General features: G+C 44.1%; 2 protein-coding genes across 2 annotated transcripts in view; one reads left to right on the plus strand and one right to left on the minus strand.

The window, feature by feature from the left end:
* Positions 1-26,272, plus strand: part of SHOC1 (shortage in chiasmata 1) — a 255,104-nt gene that overhangs the window by 80,866 nt on the left and 147,966 nt on the right. The gene's annotated exons all lie outside the window — the stretch shown is intronic.
* Positions 22,201-26,272, minus strand: part of UGCG (UDP-glucose ceramide glucosyltransferase) — a 33,050-nt gene continuing 28,978 nt past the window's right edge. Inside the window, exon 9 of the mRNA XM_083420413.1 lies at positions 22,201-24,788. Coding sequence (XP_083276539.1) covers positions 24,618-24,788 — 171 coding nt within the window. The 3' untranslated portion in view covers positions 22,201-24,617. The remainder of the gene's footprint in view (positions 24,789-26,272) is intronic.

Below are 26,272 nucleotides of genomic sequence, written 5' to 3' on the forward strand. Positions count from 1 at the left end.
GCCGAAGCAGCCTGTCCACATCCTTGGAGGTAACAGATTGAAATTGATCCCATATAACATGACTAGACAGGACTCCAACACTCTCACGCCCCGGCCCTGCTCCCACGGTGGTGTCTACCTCCTTCCGAATCTGAGAGACTTTATCTGCAAAAAAACTTTGCAAAAGCTTTGCAGGAGATCTTGGGGATCCTACCAGGCCCCGATGACGAAGGTGGTTCTGATAGATTGCAAACCACCTGAAAGAGTCTTCTGCTGCTGTTTTCGGCAGATGCAATAGAGGCGGCGAAGAAGGTCCTCTTCACCGTCCTATCGCCACTTGGTAGGCTCGACATTGAGCTCTAACCCGTGTCTGGTCCGATTCAGAGTGAGTTTTCCGCCAGCAGTTCTGTCATCTTCCCATTAGGTGCCCACTGACTCGACATTGAGCTCTAACCCGTGTCTGGTCCGATTCAGAGTGAGTTTTCCGCCAGCAGTTCTGTCATCTTCCCATTAGGTGCCCACTGACTCAAGCCCCATAGTTACCACGCAATCACGCATATGCTTCACCACATACCCAACTGCTTATGGGTATCCAATGGAATCCAAACACTGAATGTGCCAATCTGGTGGTGTAAATCGACATCTGGTTACTCCAGTCATCCGTTTCAGTTTAAAATTGTAATGGATTTCAACAAGGTGTTTGGAGTCAGTTTGGAATGCTTTTGCTCTGATCGATGAGCCATTCTTACGACCAGGCCTGGCATGGCAGTAGTTGCTTGCACTTGCTTTGGCCATTGTGCCACATGTAGAAGCAGCTGTGTTCAAGGGTGACGGTATGGAAAGTTGTGGTCTCCAGATGACCACAGGATCCAGCATACAGGATACACAGATAGGTTCTCCTGCATTTATTTTCAGATTAGGTGTGGGGCATCTGCTCTGCCAAGATGCATCACAGGTGCTGCAGTTCTTGTGTTATTCTCTTCTCAGTTCCTATTTCCCACCTCCACAGTACATTGAGGCTCTAGGTGGCTTCGACAAGGACTCCATTATCATTGGAGCATATATTCCAGACTTATTTGCAGGAGCTTGGTGCAATAGCTTGTACCAGCACTGATTTGCCAGCTTGTTGGCTATATTTTCCTCTGTGGATCTTCAGTGTGCCCTGCTTACCTCTTTTGTTTTCTACCTCTTGTTTCTTTCCTTCCTTCCTTCCTTTCTTTCTTTCTTTCTTTCTTTCTTTCTTTCCTTTTCTTCTTTTCCTTCTCTCTCCTTGTGATGCTCCATTTGCTGCAGCTGTGGTAAAACTCCCATCACCTTCCTCTTTGGACAGTAATGGCAGAACATGTGGCCTTCCAGTTGTTCTCCCACCAGCCTCAGTCAGCATAGCCAATAATTGGGGATGATGGGAGTTGTAGTCCATCAGTATATACAACGTGGGCTGATGGGATGAACTAAGGGCATGGCCATGTATGCTGGAGAAATCAATTGACATTAAGCGAATAGTTTGCTGAAAGAACGGATGGCAATAGGAGTTGGTGTAGTGGCAGGATCTTCAAATCTCCCCCTGCTTCAGTCCCTTCCCTCAGTTGCTTTTCTCTTCGCTGAGCTCCAAGACCAGAACAAAACCCAGCCAGAAGAAAACCAAGCCGGAAGAGGATGGGATGTAGAGGGGAAAGCTGGAAATGGAAGATGTTTTAGCATCATCTGCAGTAGGAATGGGAGAGAGAAATGATTCAGTACACATTTATAGATAGACCTATCTAACTCTCTATTCACAAAGCAGAGATGGGAACCTAAACACAGCCTTCCTCCAAGCAGGGCCTCCGACTGGCCCATTCAAATTAGCACTCTTTGGCAGGCCACCCCTTAATACCACCAGCCGAGGGGAATTCCTCAACAATGGCGGGTGGGCGAGCATGCTCTGGCCTCCGGGGATGAAGGTGGAGTTAAGGGGCTGCAACCTTCACCTCCTGAGTGGCCATTTCTGCAGCCAGCAATGCATATACTAGGGGTCAAGTGTATGATGATGATGATGATGATGATGATAATTTCTGAAAATAACAAACAGAAGTGCATTAGGGGAAAATGCTTTGCAAAGAACTGTATTTTAGGCAAACCTGTGTACAATGGTACCTTAGTTTACGAACTTAATCCGTTCCAGAAGTCCGTTCTTAAACCAAAGCGTTCTTAAACCTAGGCATGCTTTCCCATAACAGCGGAGGACTCAATTTACAAATGGAACACACTCAACAGGAAGCGGAACGTGTTCTGCTTCCAAGGCAAAATCCACAAACCAAAACAACTACTTCCAGGTTTGCAGCGTTCTTCATCCAAGTTGTTCATAAACTAAACTGTTCTTAAACCAAGGTACCACTGTACAACATTAGGAGAAAATTGCATTAAAAATGCTGGTGAATTTTCATGGTCCTCACCCCCACCCTGCAAATAACAAAATGATGTTGAACTGTTAAGAATTTGAAAACTGAAATAATGAGAAACCGAGAGATTTGCCCACCCCGATCCTTCCCCTCCATTTTTCCACTTCAAACTCTCCCCCTTTGTGTTCTCATTTTACAGCTGCTGAGCTTTGAAGTTTGAGTTTGAAGTCACGGGTCTACCCCCCTCCCCCACCCCCCACCCCGCTGCCCATCATCAAGTCTACTTCCATTGTTAGCCAGGCTCATCACAAGAGCCAGCAGCTAATTTCGCACTGGTAGCTGTTCAAGGAGCAAGTTGTGGGGGCGGGAGAAGGTCCAAGCCAGACTGGGCGCTTTGGTGTGTAATTAGATTTCTTGTCAAACAGTGGCAAGGCAGCTCGCCCCGCAGGAAACCTCATCAGTACTGATTGGCTGCTCTGGCGTAAGCTGTGGCCCCATTACAGGAAACGAGATGTTCCCTCAGATGTAATTGGACACATCAGGCCACCAGCCTCCCTGCTGCTCTGTCACTCAGGAAGCAGGTGGCTTCTTGGAGCTGGGGACCTCCCTCTCGCCACAAAACAAGGCTTTTGTTACACGGTTGGCTGTGCTGTGGGCTGTTTCCTTAGCATATAATAGAAACACCTTAGTGGAAGGCAGGTTGAGCAAACTCTCGAAAAACAAGTTTGTGTTCTGGAGCAGGGGGGAAAGAAAAGTCACAGTTGCAAACACGAGAATGCGATGTGCTTGTTTTGCTGTTTAAAAAATGTTGCTGCTGCTGCTGCTATGTTTCCAACCAGTTTCCCCTCCCAATGACCTCAGGGTGGAACATGGGACTCCCTCCCCAATGCATGCTGACAACAACCCTGTGAGGTAGGATAGGTTGAGAGACAGTGACAGTCACACGATGGGCTTCATGGCCAAGTTTGATGCCTGGACTCCCAAGTGCTTTAATTCAGCACCCATAACCACTGCTGAAGACAGCCCTGTTTAGGGAAGTTTTTAATGTTTGGTGTCTTATTGTGTTTTTGATATCCTGTTGGAAGCCGCCCAGAGTGGCAGGGGAGGCCCAGCCAGATGGGGGGGGGTAAGTAATAAATTATTATTATTATTATTGGTTCTTTTCTTTCCATATGTGTGGAGTGTGCCGCATCCTTCCACTCTGCTGCCCTCCCTGCCCGCAGACTGTCTCGCCAGAGTGGTGCATGCTCTAGTTATCTCCCGCTTGGACTACTGCAATGTGCTGTATGTGGGGCTACCTTTGAAGGTGACCCGGAAACTACAACTAATCCAGAATGCGGCAGCTAGACTGGTGACTGGGGGCGGCCCCCGAGGCCTCATAACACCAGTTTTGAAAGACCTACATTAGCTCCCAGTACGTTTCCGAGCACAATTCAAAGTGTGGGTGCTGACCTTTAAAGCCCTAAACGGCCTTGGCCCAGTATACCTGAAGGAGCGCCTCCACCCCCATCGTTCAGCCTGAGGTCCAGCGCCGAGGGCCTTCTGGCGGTTCCCTCACTGCGAGAAGCAAAGCTACAGGGAACCAGGCAGAGGGCCTTCTTGGTAGTGGCGCCTTCCCTGTGGAATGCCCTCCCATCAGATGTCAAAGAGATAAACAACTACCTAACATTTAGAAGACATCTGAAGGCAGCCTTGTTCAGGGAAGTTTTCAATGTGTGACATTTTAATGTATTTTTAATCTTTGTTGGAAGCCGCCCAGAGTGGCTGGGGAAACCCAGCCAGATGGGCGAGGTATAAATAAATGACAGAGCAAGTCTCGTTCACACCTTGCTATGAAACAGCATTGCTTTGTACTCCCCGTTTACCTGAACGTCAGCATTTGACAGGGCCGGGTCAGGAATGAGCATCGGAGACTTTTGTGATATCTGCTTATTTGCAAAGTATGCAAGTTGCATCAAGGGTGCTACTCTGCAATGCAGCACCAATGGCAACAAGGAAACTTGGAGCCCTACTGGGAGTCTTTCTTCCCAGACAGCAGTAAAACTCACTGGCCATGATCCAGCTGCCAATGTTTCTTCCTAGACGACACCCAAGCAGACAGTGAGTAATAGTTAACCAGTAGCTGTCAACCATTAAGAGCCATCAATGCTCAACTGCATTCAGCCAGGACAATATTTTTCCTGAATACATTTCAGTAGAATTGTTCCAGTGAGTATTATGTAAAGGAAAGATTTACACACACACACAGAGAGAGAGAGAGATTTGTTCTATTTAAGAACTGTTTCTAAAACTGGAAGAAGATACTCAGTACAGTGGTACCTCGGGTTATATACGTTTCAGGTTACAGACTCCGCTAACCCAGAAATAGTACCTCGGGTTAACAACTTTGTTTCAGGATGAGAACAGAAATCATGCTCTGGTGGAGTGGCAGCAGCGGGAGACCCCATTAGCTAAAGTGGTGCTTCAGGTTAAGAACAGTTTCAGGTTGAGAACGGACCTCCGGAACGAATTAAGTACTTAACCTGAGGTACCACTGTACCAGCATCTCCCCCCCCCCCCCCAGTGTTGTTGTTGTTGTTGTTGTGCTACTCATCAGACTTCTTTACCCCAGCCACTCTGGGCAGCTTCTAGCATCAAACACAGTAAAACATCAATTAAAAATGTATACAGAACCGCCTTCAGTTGTCTTCTATAAGTCCAATAGTTGTTTATTTCCTTGACATATGATGGGAGGGTGTTCCACAGGACGGACGCCACTACCGAAAAGGCCCTCTGCCTGGTTCCCTGTAACCTCAATTCTCACAGTGAGGGAACTGCCAGAAGGCCCTCGGAGCTGGATCTCAGTGTCCGGGCTGAGCGATGGGAGTGGAGACGCTCCTTCGGGTATACTGGGCCGAGGCTGTTTAAGGCTTTAAAGGTCAGCCCCAACACTTTGAATTGTGCTCTGAAAAGTGTGACATAACTGTGACAACTTCATGATGAGTACTGGCACATTTTTTTTCTGTTATAGCCCTCTTTTATGTGAAGGGATTGTGTAGCAACAGTTCTCTTTTAACATTCAAGCTTGGCTAATATAGGGACAAACGCTTCCAACTTTGCTCATCTTCTAATTTACACATTAACATTGGACACACTCCTCTGAGAGATTCCAGGGCAGCATTTTACAGAATCACCTTCTTTTACACGGAACAAAAAGAGAAGACTTTACTATGCCTTTTGTAACAAACTGTTTAAAAATGCATAGGTTGAGCAGATGGGTTGGGAGCAGGCTCACAAACAAGGACAAACCCTGATAACTTAGGATCTAGAAGCTGCTTCTGCCAGCCAGATGCCTTGTAGCAACTTTGCCCAGGGAGTTTCAAACTCAAGACCCTTTGTCTGGAATAGCTCAGTTGGCAGAATGTGAGACTCTGAATCTCAGGGTTATGGGTTTGAGCCCCACATTGGGCAAAAGATGGCTGCATGCTCCATTCCAACTCTACAGTTCTATGATTCCGCCTGCATTCAAACTGCAAAAGATTGTTCTTTCAACATCTGCCGACATAGGCAAAGTACGATACAAATCCTAGAAGCTGGGAGTAGCCACTAGCTAGCCAAGGTCATAAATCAGGATGATCTGCTCATCCAGACCACCTCAATATCATGCTATGGGGGGGGGGGAATATCTTAACAAGGGGGAGCCATTTTGTATAATCAAGCAGCCTACTTGCAACACAGGGAAGTGAAGAGGCCGTTTCAGTGTGTAAAGGTAAATGTTTGTACACGTGCTGGTTTTGTCACTGTTCCCTGGAATTTACTCATGGCTTGCTCAATATATGTCATTAAACACCTTTGACAAGATGCCTTACAGCTGTGAAAATGTGTATTTAATAACTCGAATCACACTTGAATAAAACAGCCAAAAAAGAAAGAAAAGACTTGGGTGCACATTGTACTAGGGAACGCAGAGGCGCACAGAAGGTCAGGTGGTAAATCTCCAGGGTCTTTAGGTCACAGGTGTATTTCTCTGGCTCCTCTCACACTTACGGTATTGTCTTGTCCTCTGACACATTTGGAGCAAATTATTTCACTCAAAGAATTCTGGGCACTGTAGTTTGTCCCTCACCGAGTTACAATTGCCAGCAGCCCTTAAAAACTACAGTTCCCAGAAGTTGTTGAGGAGGGAAAGGTGCTTCAAAAGTGCTCTAAAGGTATTGTGTGTGTCCAGCCTTCTGGCAGGGATGCAAAACATTTTGAAGGCCTCTTTAAATTTCATTTGAGTGAACAAAAGCTTCCCCCCTTTCCATGTGCTGTGCATTGTTTTTAGTTAACCTAAATGCCAAATTTAAACTTTTAGTAATAGACCATTTCCCTTTATTTCACTTTATTGGAAATATTAAATACTCAGTGTTAATTTATTTTACTGCTAAGATGTTATCACCATTTGCTTTCTGGCTTTGATGGTCACAACTTAATATTTATATGGAAATAAACACAGGAAGCTATTGTTTGAAAAATGGGGAGTTGACTCTCTACAAAGCTTTTACAAGTTTCTGCCAGGGTCAATGTGGGGCGGTGCTCTCTGTACTAAACAGAAGCAAATTACAAGATAATGTATAACCAACTTTTGGTTGTTGCTGTTGCTAAAACAATTATAGAAAATTCATAATATATGTTGGTCTTCCATCTTGATGCTGAAACATATTTATTTTGAACAATCAGTCAAAATGATTGATGATCCAATTTTAAAATAATTTTTTTTAAAAGAAATTAATGTCTTTGGGCACTGTTATATTTCTCTTTTAGCATGCAGGCCTCTATTTCATTCATGTCATCAGTTATTCTTGGGTGACCCTGTCACTTTGCATGCAGGTATATACAGAAAGCCCTTTTAGGAAAGCTATTATCAAAAAGGCCATTTCACCCGAATAGATGCTGTACTTTGCCTGTGCCTGGAAAATTAGTCCAAGCCAATAACTAGTGATTCTGTGTTTGCAGACATATTTTCTTCCTGAGCCCTGTTATTTACTCTTCTGTCAGGCTGTGGGACAGGCTTTCACAAAAAATAACCGTGGTCAAGAGAACCTGGCGTACCAAATGGCTCTCCATATGCAAGTATCAGTTCCCTCCTAGAACGTGACAGCTGTTCAATGTGCAGGAAATGAAGATCAGCCTACCTGACTGAAATTACAGAGAGAATTTGAGGCACGAGAGTTTGGTTACCAGGGCTGGGAATGTGGCTGAACACCTGGTGCAGTGGAGGGGCTACAACTCGGCCTCCAACTGACTAAATACGGGGTTGATCCACACTTCCGTTTGGCCCATTGCTTTCTCCCAGGAAAACCCATGGTTTAGCACTGGATTGGAAACGACGACAATTGGGTTTTCCGCAGATGCATTCTGATTTAGCACTAAGCAGTAGATTCTTCCAGTGGAAAGTCATGGGGCGAATGCAAAACTGATTAGACCCATGCTTTCCAGGCACAGAAACAGAATCGCGGAGAAGCCCTTAATCTTATAGCACAAGGCACTGTTGCCTTGCGCCCTGCCCAAACCATGAAAGCTAGGGCTGAGAGTACTGGCCTCCGTGGTAGCGTTGCTGTTGTGCATATGAAGGAATTTCTTCTCACCCAGTTACCTGACAACCTTCCAAATGCCCAGGCTCTGTTCATACCCAGGGCAACAGAGGAGGACAGTTCTCTTGCCTTGCAGGTGGCCCTCAATGGCCCTGTATTGTTTCTTAATGGCTCTAGCTTGGCCAGGTTGCTTTGCATAGGTTAGCCCAGGAAGTCCTCTGCAGCCCTAATAACCAAAAGCCTACCATTTATTAATTTCTAGGGTTTAGCCACACACACACCTATAACAATACGTTCAGCAGAACCAAGCCATTAGGGGTAGGTTTTCCTGGGCAGTACCATTTAATGGATGGAGGGGGGATTGACCCATGTTTAAACACTCCTTCATGGTTAAACCTCCCTCAGCTCATAGAGTGAACTGGTGGTAGATTCCGAAGCGTAATGCAACTGTTGTGACGATCTTGCGTCTGTGAAGAAGAATGTGATTGTTGCGTTGTTCCACGATGCAATGGACAGCACAAGAAGAGGAGGAACATTACATTCCTTCTGCTCACTCTTCAATTACTGGAAAATGCAACCGACACTGTAAAATGACCCTTTCTCAGGGCTGCAATGCATTTCCACGTTGCTGTGAGGGGGAATTCAAGAGTGTTCTTTCCAGTACTGCTGACTTATTGGCTACAGGCAATTATTGGAATACAGTAAGAGCAGGAGTAATGGCATTGCTATGCACTCTCTCTCTCTCTCTGGTTTTCTCAGCTGGTCAGCAACAGCTGAAACACCACAGAGGTTTTCTACCAACATTCTGGATGGGGATGAGTCACGGCGAGAGTTATCGGAGGGCTTGGTAAACAGGAATGGAGGGGGAGATGAGAGATAGCAGGGGCTAAACAAAACTTTGCTGCCACTTGACCTCTAACACTTGGCAGGAGTTGCACTTATTTTATGTAAAGTGAACCCCAAGAATTCATAGTGAACAAATCCACTTCATTGGAACTGGTGGCTGACAAATCTTTGGCATGATAACTTCAGGACTGACATCCACTTACAACATGGGATGGGGGAGAAATAGGATTTGGTGCTTTCTTAAAGGCAATTCTGCCTAATTTGTACTTTCCAAAACAGTACATGAACTGAAACTGTGTTATCCCTCGAAATTTGTACTTCTCCAAATCTTGCAATGCAGAACAAAATTCTGTACACTAAGATAAAGTATGAATAGAAATGGGTGTGTTAGCGATATTAACAAGCAGAAATGCAATATATTGTGGGAAATATAAATCTTAGAGAACAATGCTTTGTAAAGTATGTATTTATGTATATACTTTTTGCATAAATATTAATAAAAATTATATATATGTGTGTGTGTGTGTGTGTGTGTATAAATGACATAAAAAAGGTGCATACTAGAATAAATCTGCACTAAAATGCTGGTGAATTTTGCTAAGGACTTTCATATAAGGCCCTCAACTGGAAGTATCTATTCTGACTGTGGCTACTCTTCAAGGGTGCTATCCTGCTAGCTCATTCCATCAGTGCAAAGATTTTCACTTGGGCAGCAGAAAATCCCCCCACAACAAATTTAGGGGGCATTGGGTGCAGGAAGGAGAGGAGAGTTTCTCTTGCACAAGCAGAAATTCTTACGCTGGTGGAGCAAGTTAGTTGGCTTCTACCCCATGACTTGAGATGGAGGTCTTCTCAGCCCTTCCTCTACTTGTGATTTGCCTGACATGACATGAATTGAACCTGAGGCTTTCTAAAGCAAAGCATGCATGATGCCACTGACCTATGACACCTCTGCTGGCAATTAAAGGATCCTTCCATTGCATTTATCTCTTTTTTATGCTGTCATTGCGGAACACAATTTTGTTCTTGACGTCGTTTCCCATGCCAGCCTACCACGTATTGCATGCTTAGCTTCCTGGAGGTATTTGGTGAGACTTTGACGGCCTCCGTGCATAATGAAAGCAGGTCCCATTAGAATATCAATGTTCCCATTCTGCACACTGGAAATAGTGGAAATTGCACTCATGTTCAAAACTATTGGCGCAAGCAGTTTCACTCATTGCAGTCGTGGATAATAAATGTCAACTGCAATTGCCCAGCTGAGCAATTTGTTGATTTATGACTCCTGAGATAAAGACAGAGAATTAAAATTCAAAGGACATGCTGCTAGAAAGCTGCACAAATCTGCCAGTGTAGCCAAGCTAACTTTGTTGCGTAAACAAAAAGGCCAGCCTTACATTCTCTTTGCGACACTGCCCATGTTTTAAAGCTCCATCTCTGAGCGCTCTTTTCTTGGCTCTGGAGCTTTCTCCAATATAGGAGTTTTTCAGACAGTAGAAAACAAGACAAACAAATTTGGTCTAACATAATGCTTCCAGGAGGGCAAAGCAATCAACCCAAATAATAAATCTATTTCCATTCCATTCTATTTCCATTCTTAATTCACACTTGAGAATCTTATGTTACCCATACTAAGTAAAATGATTATATGGGGAGTGGCACATTATTATTTTTATTATTATTAATTTAGATTTTGGCATCCTCGCAAGAAACTATTCATGCACACAATTCTTGACATCAACTGTTTTAGAGACATTATTAAAATGCATACAGCTGAGCTTTGATCCAACAGCCACCCTTGAAACAGACAACAGAGCACTGAATTTTCATGTGAGGCAAGAAGTTCATAACATTGTTTCCTAACCTGGAAGTCAGTGTGATGTTTCTCGCTGATTTCAAACCGGAGGCTTGCATCACTCTTCAGACCAAACTCCACTCAGTACGGGAAATCTGCAGTTGGATCGCTTGACTTGTTTTGAAACTCAAAAGCAGTCACAGACTCCCCACCTTGTAGGGCAAGGAGATGCAGCACTGCAGGATAGGCACTTAATCTTTCCCCTTTCCATTGTTTTCCTGGTTGAATTTGCCCCAGAAGCTGTGGGGGTGATGTGTGGGGAGATGCATGTATGGTGCTCAGCTTTGTAGCCCAATGCACAAGGTATCATTTTTATCACTAAGAGCATGCAGGAAAGGGGAAGGCCCAGCCTCAATCTGATTCAGGGTTTGGTGTTGTTGTTTTTAATGATAGGAGATTCAAGCCTGGCTCTCACATCTTAAGTAAGTAAGTAAGTAAGTAAGTAAGTAAGTAAATAAATAAATAAATAAATAAATAATTTACTATTTATGCCCCTCCCATTCTGCTGGGTTTCCATAGCCACTGTAGGCAGCTCCCAACAGAATATTAAAAACACGCTAAAACATAAAACATTAAAATCTTCCCTAAACAGGGTTGCCTTCAGATGTTTTCTAAAAGTTAGATGGTTGTTCATTTCCTTGACATCTGCTGGGAGGGTGCTCCACAGGGAGGGAGCCACTGCTGAGAAGGCCCTCTGCCTGGTTCCTTGTAACCTCACTTCTCACAGTGTGAATGGGTGAACCTGTCATTTTGCCTTTTCCTTTGCTCACATACAAGTCTCCCAGGTCAAATGTTGGATCAACCTTGCCCCTTCTTCTATGAGTGATCGCCAAAGAGAGAGATTCTTTCCTCCCTGGGCTTCATACAGAATGTCTGCCCTTTAAAACACACACACACACACACAGTGGCAGATGCGCAGGGCTTATTTGTGACATTTCAGGTGCTTCTCAATGGGCACACGCCACGGTTGCCTTCCAATAAGCTGGAAATGTACAGAACTGTGTTGTCCCTCCAGAAGGCAGCGGATGTACATCAAAATGGCATTGCTGTCATCATCCACTGCTAAACCAGTTTAAGTCTGTTTATCACACCCTCCAACCAGGATACATGTTTGCTCAACAACTTTTCTGTCTGGCTTTTCACTTGTAATATGGGAATCCTACCCTAGACTGGTGAATTTCCCACAGTGACAAAAACACATAATTGGACATGTAAATGCATGCCTAAATTGTTCCTGGAACTTCTGCATCATGTAATGCAAGTAAACACCCTTCATTCAGCATTAAATTAATTCTGAGAAGTTATCAAATAACATCATCTGCAAGCACTTTCACCTGAAAGCTGAATAGCCTAAATTTGCATCTCCCCAATGGAAAAAAAGAGAGTTATATCCTAACTGCATGCTGCGATTAGCCCAGAGACTTCTTGCAACCTCCTTGACACTCTCCGTTGCGTGATAACACACAGCAGCTCGCTACCAGTGAGAGCCAGTGTGGTGTAGTGGTTAAGAGCAGTGGACTTGTAATCTGGTGAACCGGGTTCGCGTCCCCGCTCCTCCACATGCAGCTCCTCCACATGGGTGACCTTGGGCTAGTCACATTTCTCTGAAGTCTCTTAGCCCCACTCACCTCACAGAGTGTTTATTGTGGGGGAGGAAGGGAAAGGAGAATGTTAGCCGCTTTGAGACTCCTTTGGGTAGTGATAAAGCGGGATATCAAATCCAAACTCTTCTTCTTCTGCCTGCCTTTTATCACTATGACTCTTCTACCCATCATGAACCAGATCACCCCATTGTTTCTGAGCCCACACCCTTCAAGAACTTGCTCTTCTTTAACTAGAAATTTCACAACCCCTCCATTGCTCAGCTATTTCACCACCAAGGCTGTTCCCACCCAGTCCCTCAAGCCTTCTGCCCAGGAGATTGCTCCACACACCTCTTTTCCAAGATGCTTCACAGCCAAAGACAGTTGTGGGAGCTATTCTTGCCCCTCTTCCCTGTCCCCCTACCTCTAAATCATGCCTGTTGTTTACTATTTCTCAGGATCTTTGTGGGAAGCGCAAGCCAGTCTAACTAGAGAATATCACCCCCAACTTAGTCTTAACCGTATTAGGAGGGTGTCTAGAAACCCAAGGAAGTTAGGCTTGGCTTGTATAACCCTAAGTGAGCAAGCGAAGTCTGAAGTCTGCCTGGATGTTCTGAGCAGTAAGCAGAGAGATATTAAGCCATCTCTGCTTCAGTGTCAGGAATACCACCACCCAAAGAAACAGCCAGCCAGCAACCCAACAGTGACAATGCACCTTTAGGTCACGGTGGACACCTAAACTTAACTTCTTGTCTCTGTTCCTCCTTCCTCAGGCCAGGTAAAGAGAGAACACCACCCTCCTCACTTCTGTCTGCCTTACTTCATGAATCTCACCCAACTACAGCGATCCTGACAACTGCAACTCTGCTATTTGTATCTGAACTTGTTTATGCTGTTTCCATTAATAAGTGCGTTTTCTGTTCACTTTCCCCTAATAGGCACATTTCTTGGCAGCAGAAGTGTGCTGCAAAATTCAGAAAAGTGTGAATTTCAAAGCATAACTGTGTTGGGGTGTCTTTTTTTTTACTTAGTGGTTCTAGAGAGCAGATTCCGCTTGTCCATTTCCCTTTCTATCTCTATGGGGGAACAAGCTATAAAATTTACAGAATGAGCCTGGAGTGTCACTGAAGTCGCCTGTCTTATCCTAGCTATGGCAGCAGCTTTATTTCTGCACATGGCCAGCTAAGCAAAGTTCCACAAGAAGGTAACAACATCTGGCCTATGAGATTGCCAGTGAACTTTTCCGAGAGTCTTTCTTAAAAGCGGACAGCTCCATTTGGTCCTGTGGTCTCCCAGAGGAAATAAGACATTAATAATGCTCCAGCCTACCGATTAAATCCCTTAACTTGCCAGGAGCCTTCACACTTCTGCCTCCAAGAATAAGTGGAGCAGCAGCGGCTGCCGCCGCCGCCACAGGATCCAAAGTTAAATTGTTACAACTCCAGATCTGAAGGGCATCGCCAGAGGCATCAGCTGCAAAGGGGAACGGTGGCATTGGCTCTGCTGCCTGCCTTTCCCCAGCTGCCTCCCCAAGGCAACACAGATTTCACAGCAAAAGCAGATTTCTGCTTCAGCTGCTAGCTCAGCTGCGGAAACCAGGAAAGGAAGGAAATGCAGAATGAGGAGTCAGAAGGGGCAAGGCGAGTAAGTGTCTGGAGAAGTAAAGAACACAGCAGGGAAAAGGGCTAACACGATGGCTTGGAGTCTTTCAAACCTATGGACAGGCTCACATATGCACATCGCTTGACTGCAGGTGCATGCACATCTACATGTAATTGTTATAATTAACAAAAGGGACGTGGGTGGCGCTGTGGTCTAAACCACAGAGCCTCTTGGGCTTGCCGATCAGAAGGTCGGCAGTTTGAATCCCCACGATGGGGTGTGCTCCTGTTGCTCTGTCCCAGCTCCTGCCAACCTAGCAGTTTGAAAGCACGCCAGTGCAAGTGGATAAACAGGTACCACTGTGGCAGGAAGGTAAACGGCATTTCCAAGTGCTTTTGATTTCTGTCACAGTGTCCCGTTGCACCAGAAGCGGTTTAGTCATGCTGGCCACATGACCCGGAAAGCTGTCCGTGGACAAACACCGGCTCCCTCAGCCTGAAAGCAAGATGAGCATCGCAACCCCATAGTTACCTTTGACTGGACTTAACCATCCAGGGGTCCTTTACCTATAATTAACATTTGGATCACTAACTGCTGCATGTGTGGACAGATGCAACTGGAAAACCGTGCATAATGTGTTTTATTTACTTACTTATTGAGATGTTTCTGGACTGGCTTTCAGGATCTCCCCCTCTCAAGGCAGCTCACATATTTAAACACAGTCTATAACAAACTTTAGATCATGAAAAAAGGCACAGACATAAAAATATGCACTTATACGGTCCTTTAAAAAAAGAAAGAAAGAAAAAAGGTGCCCATATTCACTATGAAGTTGTTACGGGAAGTGCCACACTTTTAACGTTGGGGGGCGGGGTGGGGTAGGTGACAATACTACGTACTCTTGAGTACCCCCAGAAAAAAGCACTGTACTTCTAAAAATGTATATAGTCACAGCAGCAGCTTAAAAAAAATAGGGGGAGAAGAGTATGAGCAGAATCAAATAGTACCAATAAGAGAGCATGAAAGATCTGCTTGCGGTGTTATATGGGTGATGGCCTACCCACACATGAGTTTGTCAGGAAATGAAAGAGTGTGTGTGTTTATGGGTCAGGTGATGCTACTAAATTTGGGGTGCAGGCGTCCACACCACACAAATCATCAAGGTATGAGGCAGAAGCCATTTCAGTGTTTACATTATAGGAGAGAACATTGGGGGGCTCTTAATGAAAGCCACGAGACGCGGGTGGTGCTGTGGTCTAAACCACAGAGCCTAGGACTTGCCGATCAGAAGGTCGGCGGTTCAAATCCCCACGACGGGGTGAGCTCCCGTTGCTCGGTCCCTGCTCCTGCCAACCTAGCAGTTCTAAAGCATGTCAAAGTGCAAGTAGATAAATAGGTACCACTCCGGCGGGAAGGTAAACGGCGTTTCCGTGCGCTGCTCTGGTTTGCCAGAAGCAGCTTAGTCATTCTGGCCACATGACCCAGAAGCTGTATGCCGGCTCCCTCGGCCAATAAAGCAAGATGAGCGCTGCAACCCCAGAGTCGGCCACGACTGGACCTAATGATCAGGGGCCCTTTTATCTTTACCTTTAATGAAAGCCACAAGCCCTGCTTACCCAAGTCCCCCTCTCCAATTTCAGTCAAATCATACCTTCCCTTGTAGTGTTCTAAAAATGCTGGCTAAGTTGGCCATCCCTGTAGTATCCCGTGGGAATTCCTCACTCTGTGAGGAAAACCTTACAAAGGATTTGCCCTAATCCCAGGAAGTTGTATTTATTTATGAACAATGGAAAGGCAACTGAGCCTAGCAGCTAGAACCTGCTAACCAGGCAAGACTAAGGTTCCCAGCAGTTCCCCCCTGAGGTATGAAGGGAACCACACTCAAGAGAAGAGAGGCGAGTAATAAATGTATTAACAACAACACATCAGGTATGTCTCCTAAAGAGACTGCAATCACAAAAGTTAAGTCCCCTCAGCTCCACTTGTCTACAGTGGATCTTCCCAGGGAACTCTGACAATTGTAGCTTTGTGAGGGGAAGCAAAAAACACAGAATTTGGGGAAGGGATAGGGCCAACCCAGACTTCTTTGCTGCACAGCAAAGGGGCATTTCCCCCTACCTGCCCCCTTAATATTTTGCCTTGATCAGAACACTTGGGTTACAGATGCAGTGCTGGGTGTGCCGCTCTGTCAAGTCCCCCTGCTGCTGGCCAGAGGTTATTATTGCAGCATTAGGCTTTTTACAGGGCAAATTGCTGGCAATAAGGCAACCTGCACACCTGTCATCACCACTCAGAAGCCAGTCCCACTCTGTTCAATTGGGCTTTTGTCCAGAAAAGAATGCACAGGACTCTATAACCTAGGTATGTCATCTAACAGTTAAAACACACACTCAACATTTTCCCAGGAATGTCAAGCTTTCTAGCTCCATCCTCCCTGCAGCTCAGGCTCCCTTTAGTCAAAGAGCCTATTGTGGCTTGCCATTATGAGCGAGCTCTTTCAGATAGCATCGTTTCTGAAGTCTGTGTTCTCAGTTACCTAAGATTCTTTTTGTGGCCACAACAAAGGCATATTGGAAGCGAACGGTTAATATTCAGGCTCTCAATTCCTTTCCGTTTCATGCACTGAAAGCTGGAGCCTTGAGGTGCAGGAGCTGTAAATGCAACTGTTGGTAACCCTTCAATTGCCTTCCCATGGATCACTTTGCTTCACATACTGTACCTGCTAGTTATCAGTCATCTCTAAAGCTCTCTAGCAGGATTACCTGTATCACATGGAGAAATGATAAAAAGGGTACATGGAAAAATGGTGTGGTGGGGGGATAATGGTGCACATACGATGGTTGTGCTTTTGTAGTTCAATTTATTCTTTTCTGGCTACAATCAATACTGTCAGGGAACTGCCATCGGAGCTGGAGGTGGAGAGGAGGCTCCAGAGGGATGGGGGAGAGGGTCCCAGTAGGGAGAGAGGTAGCCCATCCGCTGGGGAAGGAAATCAGCCCAACACCAGTGGAGAAGGGGGGCAGATGGGGGAATCGGAGAGGTGGCTCCAGGACTCCTCGCCGGAGACCAGCGGAGAGGGCACGAGTACTCTGCTGCCCACACCCACTTTGCGCAGAAGACTTCCACGCAGGCAGAGTAGGAGGAGACTGGGCGTCAAACAGCTTCTATGCTGGAAGAGGTTCAAGAAACGCCCACTGACGGATTCTGCCAGCGACTGAGGCAGCCACGGAACTTGAGGCTGTCCAGACAAAAGGGTTCAACCAGGCAACCTAGCCAGGAGTAACGGCAACTTACGCACGAGCAACCCCTAGAACCATTACAAATACACAAGTTCTTCACCTTTGGTCCTGCCTCTTCTTTAAAGAAACAGGCATGGAAAGACTGTATAAATGGTCCTCGGGCGTCACAGGTTTAAGAAGGTTCTCATCTAACTGGAATGGGTTCAGAGGAGGCCAACAGAGATGGCCAGCAATATGGAAAACAAGAAAAGCTGGAGGAACTGGGCATGTTCAGCTTTGGGAAGACTGGGGAAGGAGGGGATAGCATTCTTTCAAATACCTGAGGGCTGCCATGCAGCAGAAGGCAAAGACTGGCTTGTTGCTGCCTCAAAAGTATGGGGTTAGCTCTCCATGGGTTTAAGTCACTGGAGGTTAGATTCCAGTTAAATAGGAGATGTTTGTGTTTGGCAATGGAACCAATTGCCTAGAGGGTTGGTGGGCTCTTTTTCACTGGAGACGAAAGGAAGGGGAGCCTATACCCCTCCAGCATCAGAGCTAGCATGATCAAGAGTGCACTATTGCATTCATATTCTGCTTGTGGCTTCCCATAGGCCAGCCACTGTGGGCTAGACGAGCCTTTGGTCTGATCAAGCAGAGATCTTCTAATGGTCTGCATCTTCTGATAGCATTAAAAAGAGGCAACGTCAGGGAAAAGAACTGTGCAAAGCCAGGAACTTTTAAACAAAATTTTGTTTACACAGTGGTTACTCTCCCTTACAGGTCCCTGCTCACCCAATAGTTCATAGCTTCCTTAGCTCGGGGCAGGGTGGACGGGGAGAGAATGTCACTGAAAGCTTTCAGAGAAAGAAAATAATGCATCTCAACAGCTGGCAGTCATAAGAGCCAGATGTGATGCATAAACTCATATTCTCTAGAAAGAGGAAAAACCACGAAGGGTTAAACTTTCCCCAGAAGTCATTTAAGTCCCCTCAGAATTCGTTATCATTTAAAAGCCATTAAGAAGAATGTTTTAAACACAACTGAAAGCTTCCAGTATCCAGAACAGTATCTTGTTTCCCTTTAAAACTTGAAGGAAAAAATTATCCCGACAGCTCTGACTGCATGTTTCCAATAAAGCGTAGCTGGCTTGCTGAATGCCCCAAATAATGACAGTCTGACTTCTATAATGCAGCCGTTCACTAGCTAGATCTAAGAATGGACACAGAAGGCCCCATTGTTATAGGCAGAATGTAACTTGGACAGATGTTAGGAGGGGTATTGTGTAAACGAAAAGCCCTACAGTACTTTAAGAGACTAGCAAATTGTATTATATGGACTAGACTCATGAAAAAGCAAGCAAGGTGGGACAAAGCTTTTAGCAGGGGAATTTTGCAAAGAGACAGACAGCCAATATCCAGAAGAGCTTAATATCTCTCTTTTTCATGGCACCTGTCATATGATAATAGGTGCACAGGTTCCCTGTTTTTCTTTCACTAACAGGTGAAATGATTTTGTATGCTTTCGGGCCATGGATGTGGATTTCTCCAAGCTGCTTCCTGCTTTATGGCCAGGGTTCTGGTCAGTATTCACCCTGTTTCAAATTTAAAGGAAATACCAAAGATACAGCATTTTCTTTACTTATTCCATAAGCCCTCCGAAACAACTATTGTCCTATGTCGGTTTGAATTTTGTTACAGTTCCCTATTGTTTGTAATTTGTTTTATCGCTTTCATACATTATCTGGTTTCATCACTGGTCACCAGCTTTAAGTTGCAAAGCCATCTATGTGCTTCATAGAGATATTGGGCTCAGATCCAAACCGAGAGTGTTCTGCTCTCAGCCTTGACCTGCCAATTTACATCCAAGGCTAGCCAACCCTCTGGAGCAGCCCTGCAAGACGCAAAAGGGACCTCATGAGGAAGCACTTTCCACTCAGGCACATCAAGGTTGCATCCCAACTACCGTATTTTTCGCTCTATAAGACGCACCTAGTTTTTGGAGGAGGAAAACAAGAAAAAAAATATTCTGAATCTCAGAAGCCAGAACAGCAAGAGGGATTGCTGCGCAGTGAAAGCAGCAATCCCTCTTGCTGTTCTGGCTTCTGGGATAGCTGCGCAGCCTGCATTCGCTCCATAAGATGCACACACATTTCCCCTTACTTTTTAGGAGGGAAATAGTCTTATAGAGCAAAAAATATGGTATATTATTGGATCCCAGCATTGCCTCTCCTTGGCATCCTTCCAGAAACAAGTGCAAACTTTTAATTAGATGGGTTTTTGATGCTGGGATAGCATGAAGTTGTCCCAACTGCAGCATGGCTTTTTATGGTGGCAGATTGAAGACAAGGGTCCTTGATGTACCTGGCTTTACAATATATATATATATATATATATATATATATATATATATATATATGTATATATGTATATATATATATGTATATATATACAAGCAATTCTCCTTTGCAGAGCCTACCAAGAATGAATTATAACCAACTTGACTACTAAATGCATCTCTAAAGACACCTCTCCCCCCCCCTCACCCCCCCCAAAAGCATACTGGCTGTTTGAATGTCTGCTTCTAAAATCTCTGTATTAGCAGGAGAAATGCAGACAGTGGGTCTTCTCCAGCACTGTTGCTCATTTAGTAGAGATTTCCACTTACAATGGAGCTTCCCTCTTAAGGTCTTCTGGTGGTTCCCTCACTGCGAGAAGTGAAGCTACAGGGAACCAGGCAGAGGGCCTTCTTGGCAGTGGCGCCCTCCCTCTGGAACGCTCTCCCATCAGATGGCAAGGAGAGAAAGAATTACCGTGGAACCTCAGGTTGCAAACATGATCTGTGCAGGAGGCACGTTCACAACCCGCAGTGTTCGCAACCTGCAGTGCCACTTCTGTGCACGTGCGTGTCACGATTCAGCACTTCTGCGCATGCGCAAAGCGCAATTTAGTGCTTCTGCACATGTGTGAGCGCCGAAACCCGGAAGTAACCCATTCCGGTACTTCTGGGTTCAGTGCAGTGCGCAACCCGAAAACCTGAAGTGTCTGTAACCCAAGGTACCACTGAACACAACTTTTAGAAGACATCTGAAGTCAATCCTGTATGGGGAAGTTTTTAATGTCTGACGTTTTATTATGTTTTTATATGTGCTGAATGAGACCCATAGTGGCTGGGGAAATCCAGCCAGGTGGGTGGGATATTCTTATTCTTATTATCATCACCATTCCCTCTCTTCCTCCCCGGTACTCTCAATTTGCTCCAAAGGGTTAGAGGACTCCAACAGAACAGATTTTGAGGCTGCACAGGGGAGAGAGAGAAAGGGGAAGTCCAGTTGCTTGGGTGCAGTGCTGGGTATGATGCACTTTAATAAATTTGCTTTGCTGCCATGAGTTGCAGCAGGCAAGTTGCAACACCATTTCCAGCATCTGCACCAGAAGCATGTCTATCCAATATGTTGCAACGCGGCATTTATGTCTTTCACAAACACAATGCTGACTAGTCAGCATGAAGCAGTTGTTAAGGAACACAAGCCACTTAGCTGAAGGAAAATCCATCCTCTGGGCTGATGTGTGAATGTAAGTCCAGGCAAGTCCAAGAGCATGCCTTTTGTTAAAACTGTGTGTGCCCTTTCAACACGGATCCGGCCTTATAGGCTCAGCCCCATCAGCCTCTATGAGGAGTTTTAAAATAAACAACCCTTCTCAACTGCAATACCAATTTCACCAATTTCAAATGTTAAAATACAATGGTGTGACTAGAGCCAAAATTGATCTGAGAGTGAAAAGCTACTGAACTATATTTCATTTCTTTTCCAAAAGCTAGTGAACTGTCGTTCATTTTATATCTTTCCCAGTCACCTTTCTCCCTAGCATAGCTCCATAAAAGGAAGATGACTGGATATTCAAATACCAATTCAACCACAGCAGTCACTGAGTGGCTTTAGGCAAGGTGTCATCGTACTTTATTTAGAAATTACCTAACAGGTCTCTAGGTGCTGTGTACAACCAAAAATTAACAAAAATTAGAGGACCCTGCCAGCAGGCTTACACTGTTCTTTTTGTGGCAAATCTTAGTAGAATGTTTTGCACCCTCCTCAAACCACCATCCCCTTAAAGATAACCATATGTTCTTCAGCCCTTATCTCTGAATCATGGACTTGTAAAGATAATACATGTTTGCTCCTTTGAAACCTCAGTTATGCTGCTACTTCCTTGAGATGCAACAACATAAAACCCCACATCATTTCACCTGATGTTTAAATCAACATAGATAAATCCCAAACTAAGGAAGGGCACAGACTTAGAACAGGAGCTTGCACAAAAGCAAACAAGCAATTATCCACTATGAATCCCAATTAGGTGCAGATACATATTAAAATATAACAAATTAAATTAAATAATTGAAGGTGTGCCAATTGAAATACATCTCCCAGACAAGGTATTCAAGTGTTAGTATGGTGTAAGAAGATCAAACCTATCCATTCTTAAGGAAATCAGCCCTGAGTGCTCACTGGAAGGACAGATCCTGAAGCTGAGGCTCCAATACTTTGGCCACCTCATGAGAAGAGAAGACTCCCTGGAAAAGACCCTGATGTTGGGAAAGATGGAGGGCACAAGGAGAAGGGGACGACAGAGGATGAGATGGCTGGACAGTGTTCTCGAAGCTACAAACATGAGTCTGACCAAACTGTGGGAGGCAGTGGAAGACAGGAGTGCCTGGCATGCTCTGGTCCATGGGGTCATGAAGAGTTGGACATGACTAAACGACTGAACAACATGGTGTAAGAACAATAAATCATGTTTCTGTAGCAAAGCTACAGGGGTCCACCCATTCTGCAGCTGAGATGGGAAACAAGTGTATTCAGTGAAACTCCCAGAGTGCAAGACGCTTGTAGTGACGTATTTACTGGTTTCCAGCTTGTTGGGATTCTAAGGAACTTTGAAGTTTTAGAGACAAACTCCTTGTGAATGGATATTAAAAACCCTAATTAGGTATCAGAAAATGTAATTATCCAGAGTGCATTTTTACAGAACAATGTAAATGATACAAGATTGGGGGGGGGGGGGGAGAGACGCTAGGTCTTGGTCTTCTAATGAAACAGTCACACACATGATGTATATGAAAAGCATTTAAAAGGATGTAATGGAGAGAGAGAAAGGCGATAAATAGATTTACTTTCTCAAAACATTTGATTGTATTCAAAATTTATTTTTAAACAAAAAACAAGACAATGATTTTAAATAAACATGGTATTCTTAACATGTTGACAGACAGTTTAAATTAGCCATTGTGAACCGTTGCTCTGTTCTGTCACAGTGCCGTACTACAATATTTTCAAAGTATTTCCATTTCATAATCAACCCGGATTTCTTATATAAGAAATCAAGTTGTTCATCTGAGTGAAGCATCAGTTTCCCTTAATTATAAAGGTTTCACTAATGCAAACACACATATACACACACGCACACCTATTTGACACAATTCTTCATAGTGACAACACACACGCACACAAACACGCGCGCACACGCTGAAGTCTGTCAGGCCTTTTTGGTTTTTCTGTTACACTGCTGACATGGTGGTTAGCATCAAGCTAGACCAGCTAAGCTTCACCTTAGCAGTATAATGGATGGCATCAACCAAACTTCACACAAAATAACCCCACACAAACATTATAAGCAAAATTAATCAAGACAACAGTGATAAAACAATGAAGATGACAAAAACGCAACTTGAGTGGGTCATAACCAGACTAGTTTGCTGTGTGCAGCCTTCCTCGGGAATTTCTTCCCAATTCACATGTAAATAATGGAACACACGTTAAAAAGCCTCTGTTCGTGGAAATAAGATGCCCTTCAAAACATATTCTGTAATGTCATAAGGCAAATAAAGAGAATGCAGGATGAAAGGTTTTGGTCTAGGGAATGTTTCATAGGATCTGTCTACACACAAACATGCGCGTTCACACACGCACATTATTATATTACACGGTGTGTGTACAGGACAATTAAATGGACTGGCTCAGTAAACTGGAAAAAATGTACTTCTATAAATGCTCAGAGTTATTGCTAATATGCTACAGAGTAAGCTCTTTGTCACAGAAGTACCAAAACTTAGGATTTAAAGCTGCCATACTGGAATACGCATACTTTTATGGTGACAGCATGCCATGCCCATTTGGAGGAAAAAGCAACATAAATACGGTTATAAAAAGAAAACAAAGGCTTATGTTGTGCCCCTCTCCATTTTGCTTTGCAACCAGAGTCTGTTTTAAACAAGTCCAGTTCACCACATTAACAGCTACCCCACAGTGAAAAACAAGCCAACAGGAGGAAACAGGGTAAGAGACAGCATGCATTTACAACTTGCTTATAACCTAGTCTTTTCAGTTGTTACAACTTGAATATAAAAAACCCAATTGAGAGACCAGATTAACTAAAGGAAGAAAAAAAGCCTAGAGCGGACCTAGTTTGATAGTTAAAGCTTACCATTCCATATCAGTAACAGCAAACTCGTCTTGCATTTTAATATACTGACAAGTATCTATTGCAATCAGAGATTTAAGGATGACTAGTGTAAGAGAGAGACCTATGCCCACTTAAAAAAAGATACTAAGTACCTGCATCATGAAATTACATTCTTAAGAAGACACAGTGTGTAAGAAAATAGCTCGTATGTGAAATGTTTCTGAAATGCATTCCCCCTCTCCCCATAACTATCAAACGTTCACTCACACAAAAAAACACAAAAACCCCACCCTTTTAAAAAAGTCAAAATGGGAATGAAGGAGATTAGCTTGGCTAATTACAGCACAGTGATTTAAAATGGTTCAAGACAGAACCGATTAGAGTTGGCCAAAAAATGCCCTCTAGGCATAGCTAACCATTAATTCATCCCACCCACAACATCAAACTCTGTCCACTTTTGGCTCATTGCGGCGAGACCAAAGTTGTTTAATATATATATCTATATACATACACACACATAGATACAAATTTCCAGCTTCAACTTGTAAGGCCTAGTTACCTATTTATACTTGCTCCGCAGCAACTACAAGAGGTAGGCATAGATCATCTAAAAGGCTTCTCTCCTTGTGCCCCGCCACTTGTGCTTCCCAAAGCTAACTGCACTTAAATAAAAATGCTGTTAGGCTTTCAGTGGATAAAATCCAGTGGCCAGAAGGCCCTTGGGGACAGAGTCATAGCTGCGCTCTTGCACAACTCCCTTTCATTTCCAGGGGACTAGTGTAGAACTTATTCCCAGTGGATTATGTCCTTTGATTAACAAAGAGTAGCTTTTACTATATTGAAGGATACTGTCTTTAGAACTTGCTGCAGAACATTCCCAAGAAAAATGAATCCTGAAACCAATTCTCTTGATTTGATTTTGTACATAAAAACAAGATACCATTTGGCCAAGACTACAGATGTACTTTTTCACAGATGCAAGTGCCATGCAAAATAAATTAAAGAACAGATATGAAAACATACAGGTAATAAAACTATTGAAGGTAGATTTTTTAAAAGCATTTTATATAAACATAATTTATAATACTTTCTTTTTTTCTCCTTTTTCTTTTCTCGAAATACACAGTCACAAAGCTGTGGCTATACATCCAGAATTTCCTCTGCTGTGCCCCCACAGCGTAATCTGTAGCGTCCTGTCCTCCAGCTAATAGTAGGATCCCACAAGGCCGATAGGAAAATGTATATCGTCATAGACTCTCTGATGAACCATGCCACTGCATAGTCAAGTTTTGAAAAACACAGAGCACCGCCCTGGGGAATAGACAAAACAGATGTTCACATTTAGTGATGATGCCAACAACTAAAATAAATAATTATTTATTGAACATAACTTAATAAAAAATATCATTACTTTAACATAGAAAAACTTAAGCAATTGCTCTTTAGCTCTGCAACACTATGGTGCCACTATTCCATGCAAAACCCAAGCTAACACTTGAGAAACATAGGCTAGTTCACACATCACACTAAGCCAAACCATGGAACAGTGTGAACACATGGGCTCTGGAAGAGGAGACTACAATAATAGAATTGTAGAGTTGGAAGGGACCCAGAGGGTCATCTAGTGCAATGTAAGAATCTCAACTCAAGCATCCATGACAGATGGGCATCCAACCTCTGCTTAAAAACCTCCAAGGAAAAAGAGTCCACCACCTCCCGAGGGAGACCATTCCGCTGTCAAATAGCTATTACTATGAGAAGGTTCTTCCTGATGTTTAGTCAGAATCTCCTTTCTTTTAACTGGAATCCATTGGATCGGGTCCTAGCCTCCAGGGTGGAGAAAACAAGTTTGCTCCATCTTCCATGTGACAGCCCTTGAGATCTCTGAAGATGCTGTCATCTCTCTTCTCAGATTCCTCTTTCCCAGGCCAAACATACCAAACTCCCTCAACCATTCCTCATAAGGTTTCCAGACCCTTTATTCCCTTGGTTGTCCTCCTCTGCAGACATTCCAGCTTGTCACTATCCTTCTTAAATTGTGGTGCCCAAAATTGGACACAGTGCTCCAGGTGTGGTTTGACCAAGTGAAAATAGAGTGGTACTATTAATTCCCTTAACACCACACTAGACACTAGACTTCTGTTGATGAAGCCTAGAATAGCAGTAGCTTTTTTCTGCATTATACAGTTGACTCATGTTAAGCCTGCTAGATCCTTTTCACATTTGCTACTAGCAAGCCAGGTGTCCCCCCCGCCCCATCCTATATTGGACACACTGTCTTCCCTGGCCATTCTACTGCCACACTGTTATGGCATGGCTTTATATGCTGTCTGAACTTGTCTGCCGGACAAACTATATGTTGTAACCCATACGATAAAATTTGGCTACATATCATAGTTACTCTGGAGAATAGCTTAAATTTGGATGACACACTAAGACAATCCATGGCTGCACAGCAACACAATGGCAGCGGAGGATAGCAGCCGCAATCTTCTCTCCCAGATCCCACACACTGACATGTTTGCAGTAAGCTATGGTTTGACTGAGCATGACATGCAAATCAGGCTAAACTCAATTTGATAAGGAATCTTTCCAAGGGCATACATGCATTTCATAATTGATGCTTACTGATTCTCCTTAGGAATAAACTATTGGTTTTTCTAGTTCAGAACTGTTCACTCTGAGTTGAGAAGGTCTTCAAAATGCTAAATACTAGTCTTTCAATCCTGCTACCAGAGATTCCTCTCAATTGGTGATAAAAGAAACTGATTTTGGGACCTTCTGCATGTACTCAG

The sequence above is a fragment of the Podarcis tiliguerta genome, assembly GCF_965153285.1.
Source record: "Podarcis tiliguerta genome assembly, chromosome: 17".
Lineage (NCBI taxonomy): Eukaryota > Metazoa > Chordata > Lepidosauria > Squamata > Lacertidae > Podarcis > Podarcis tiliguerta.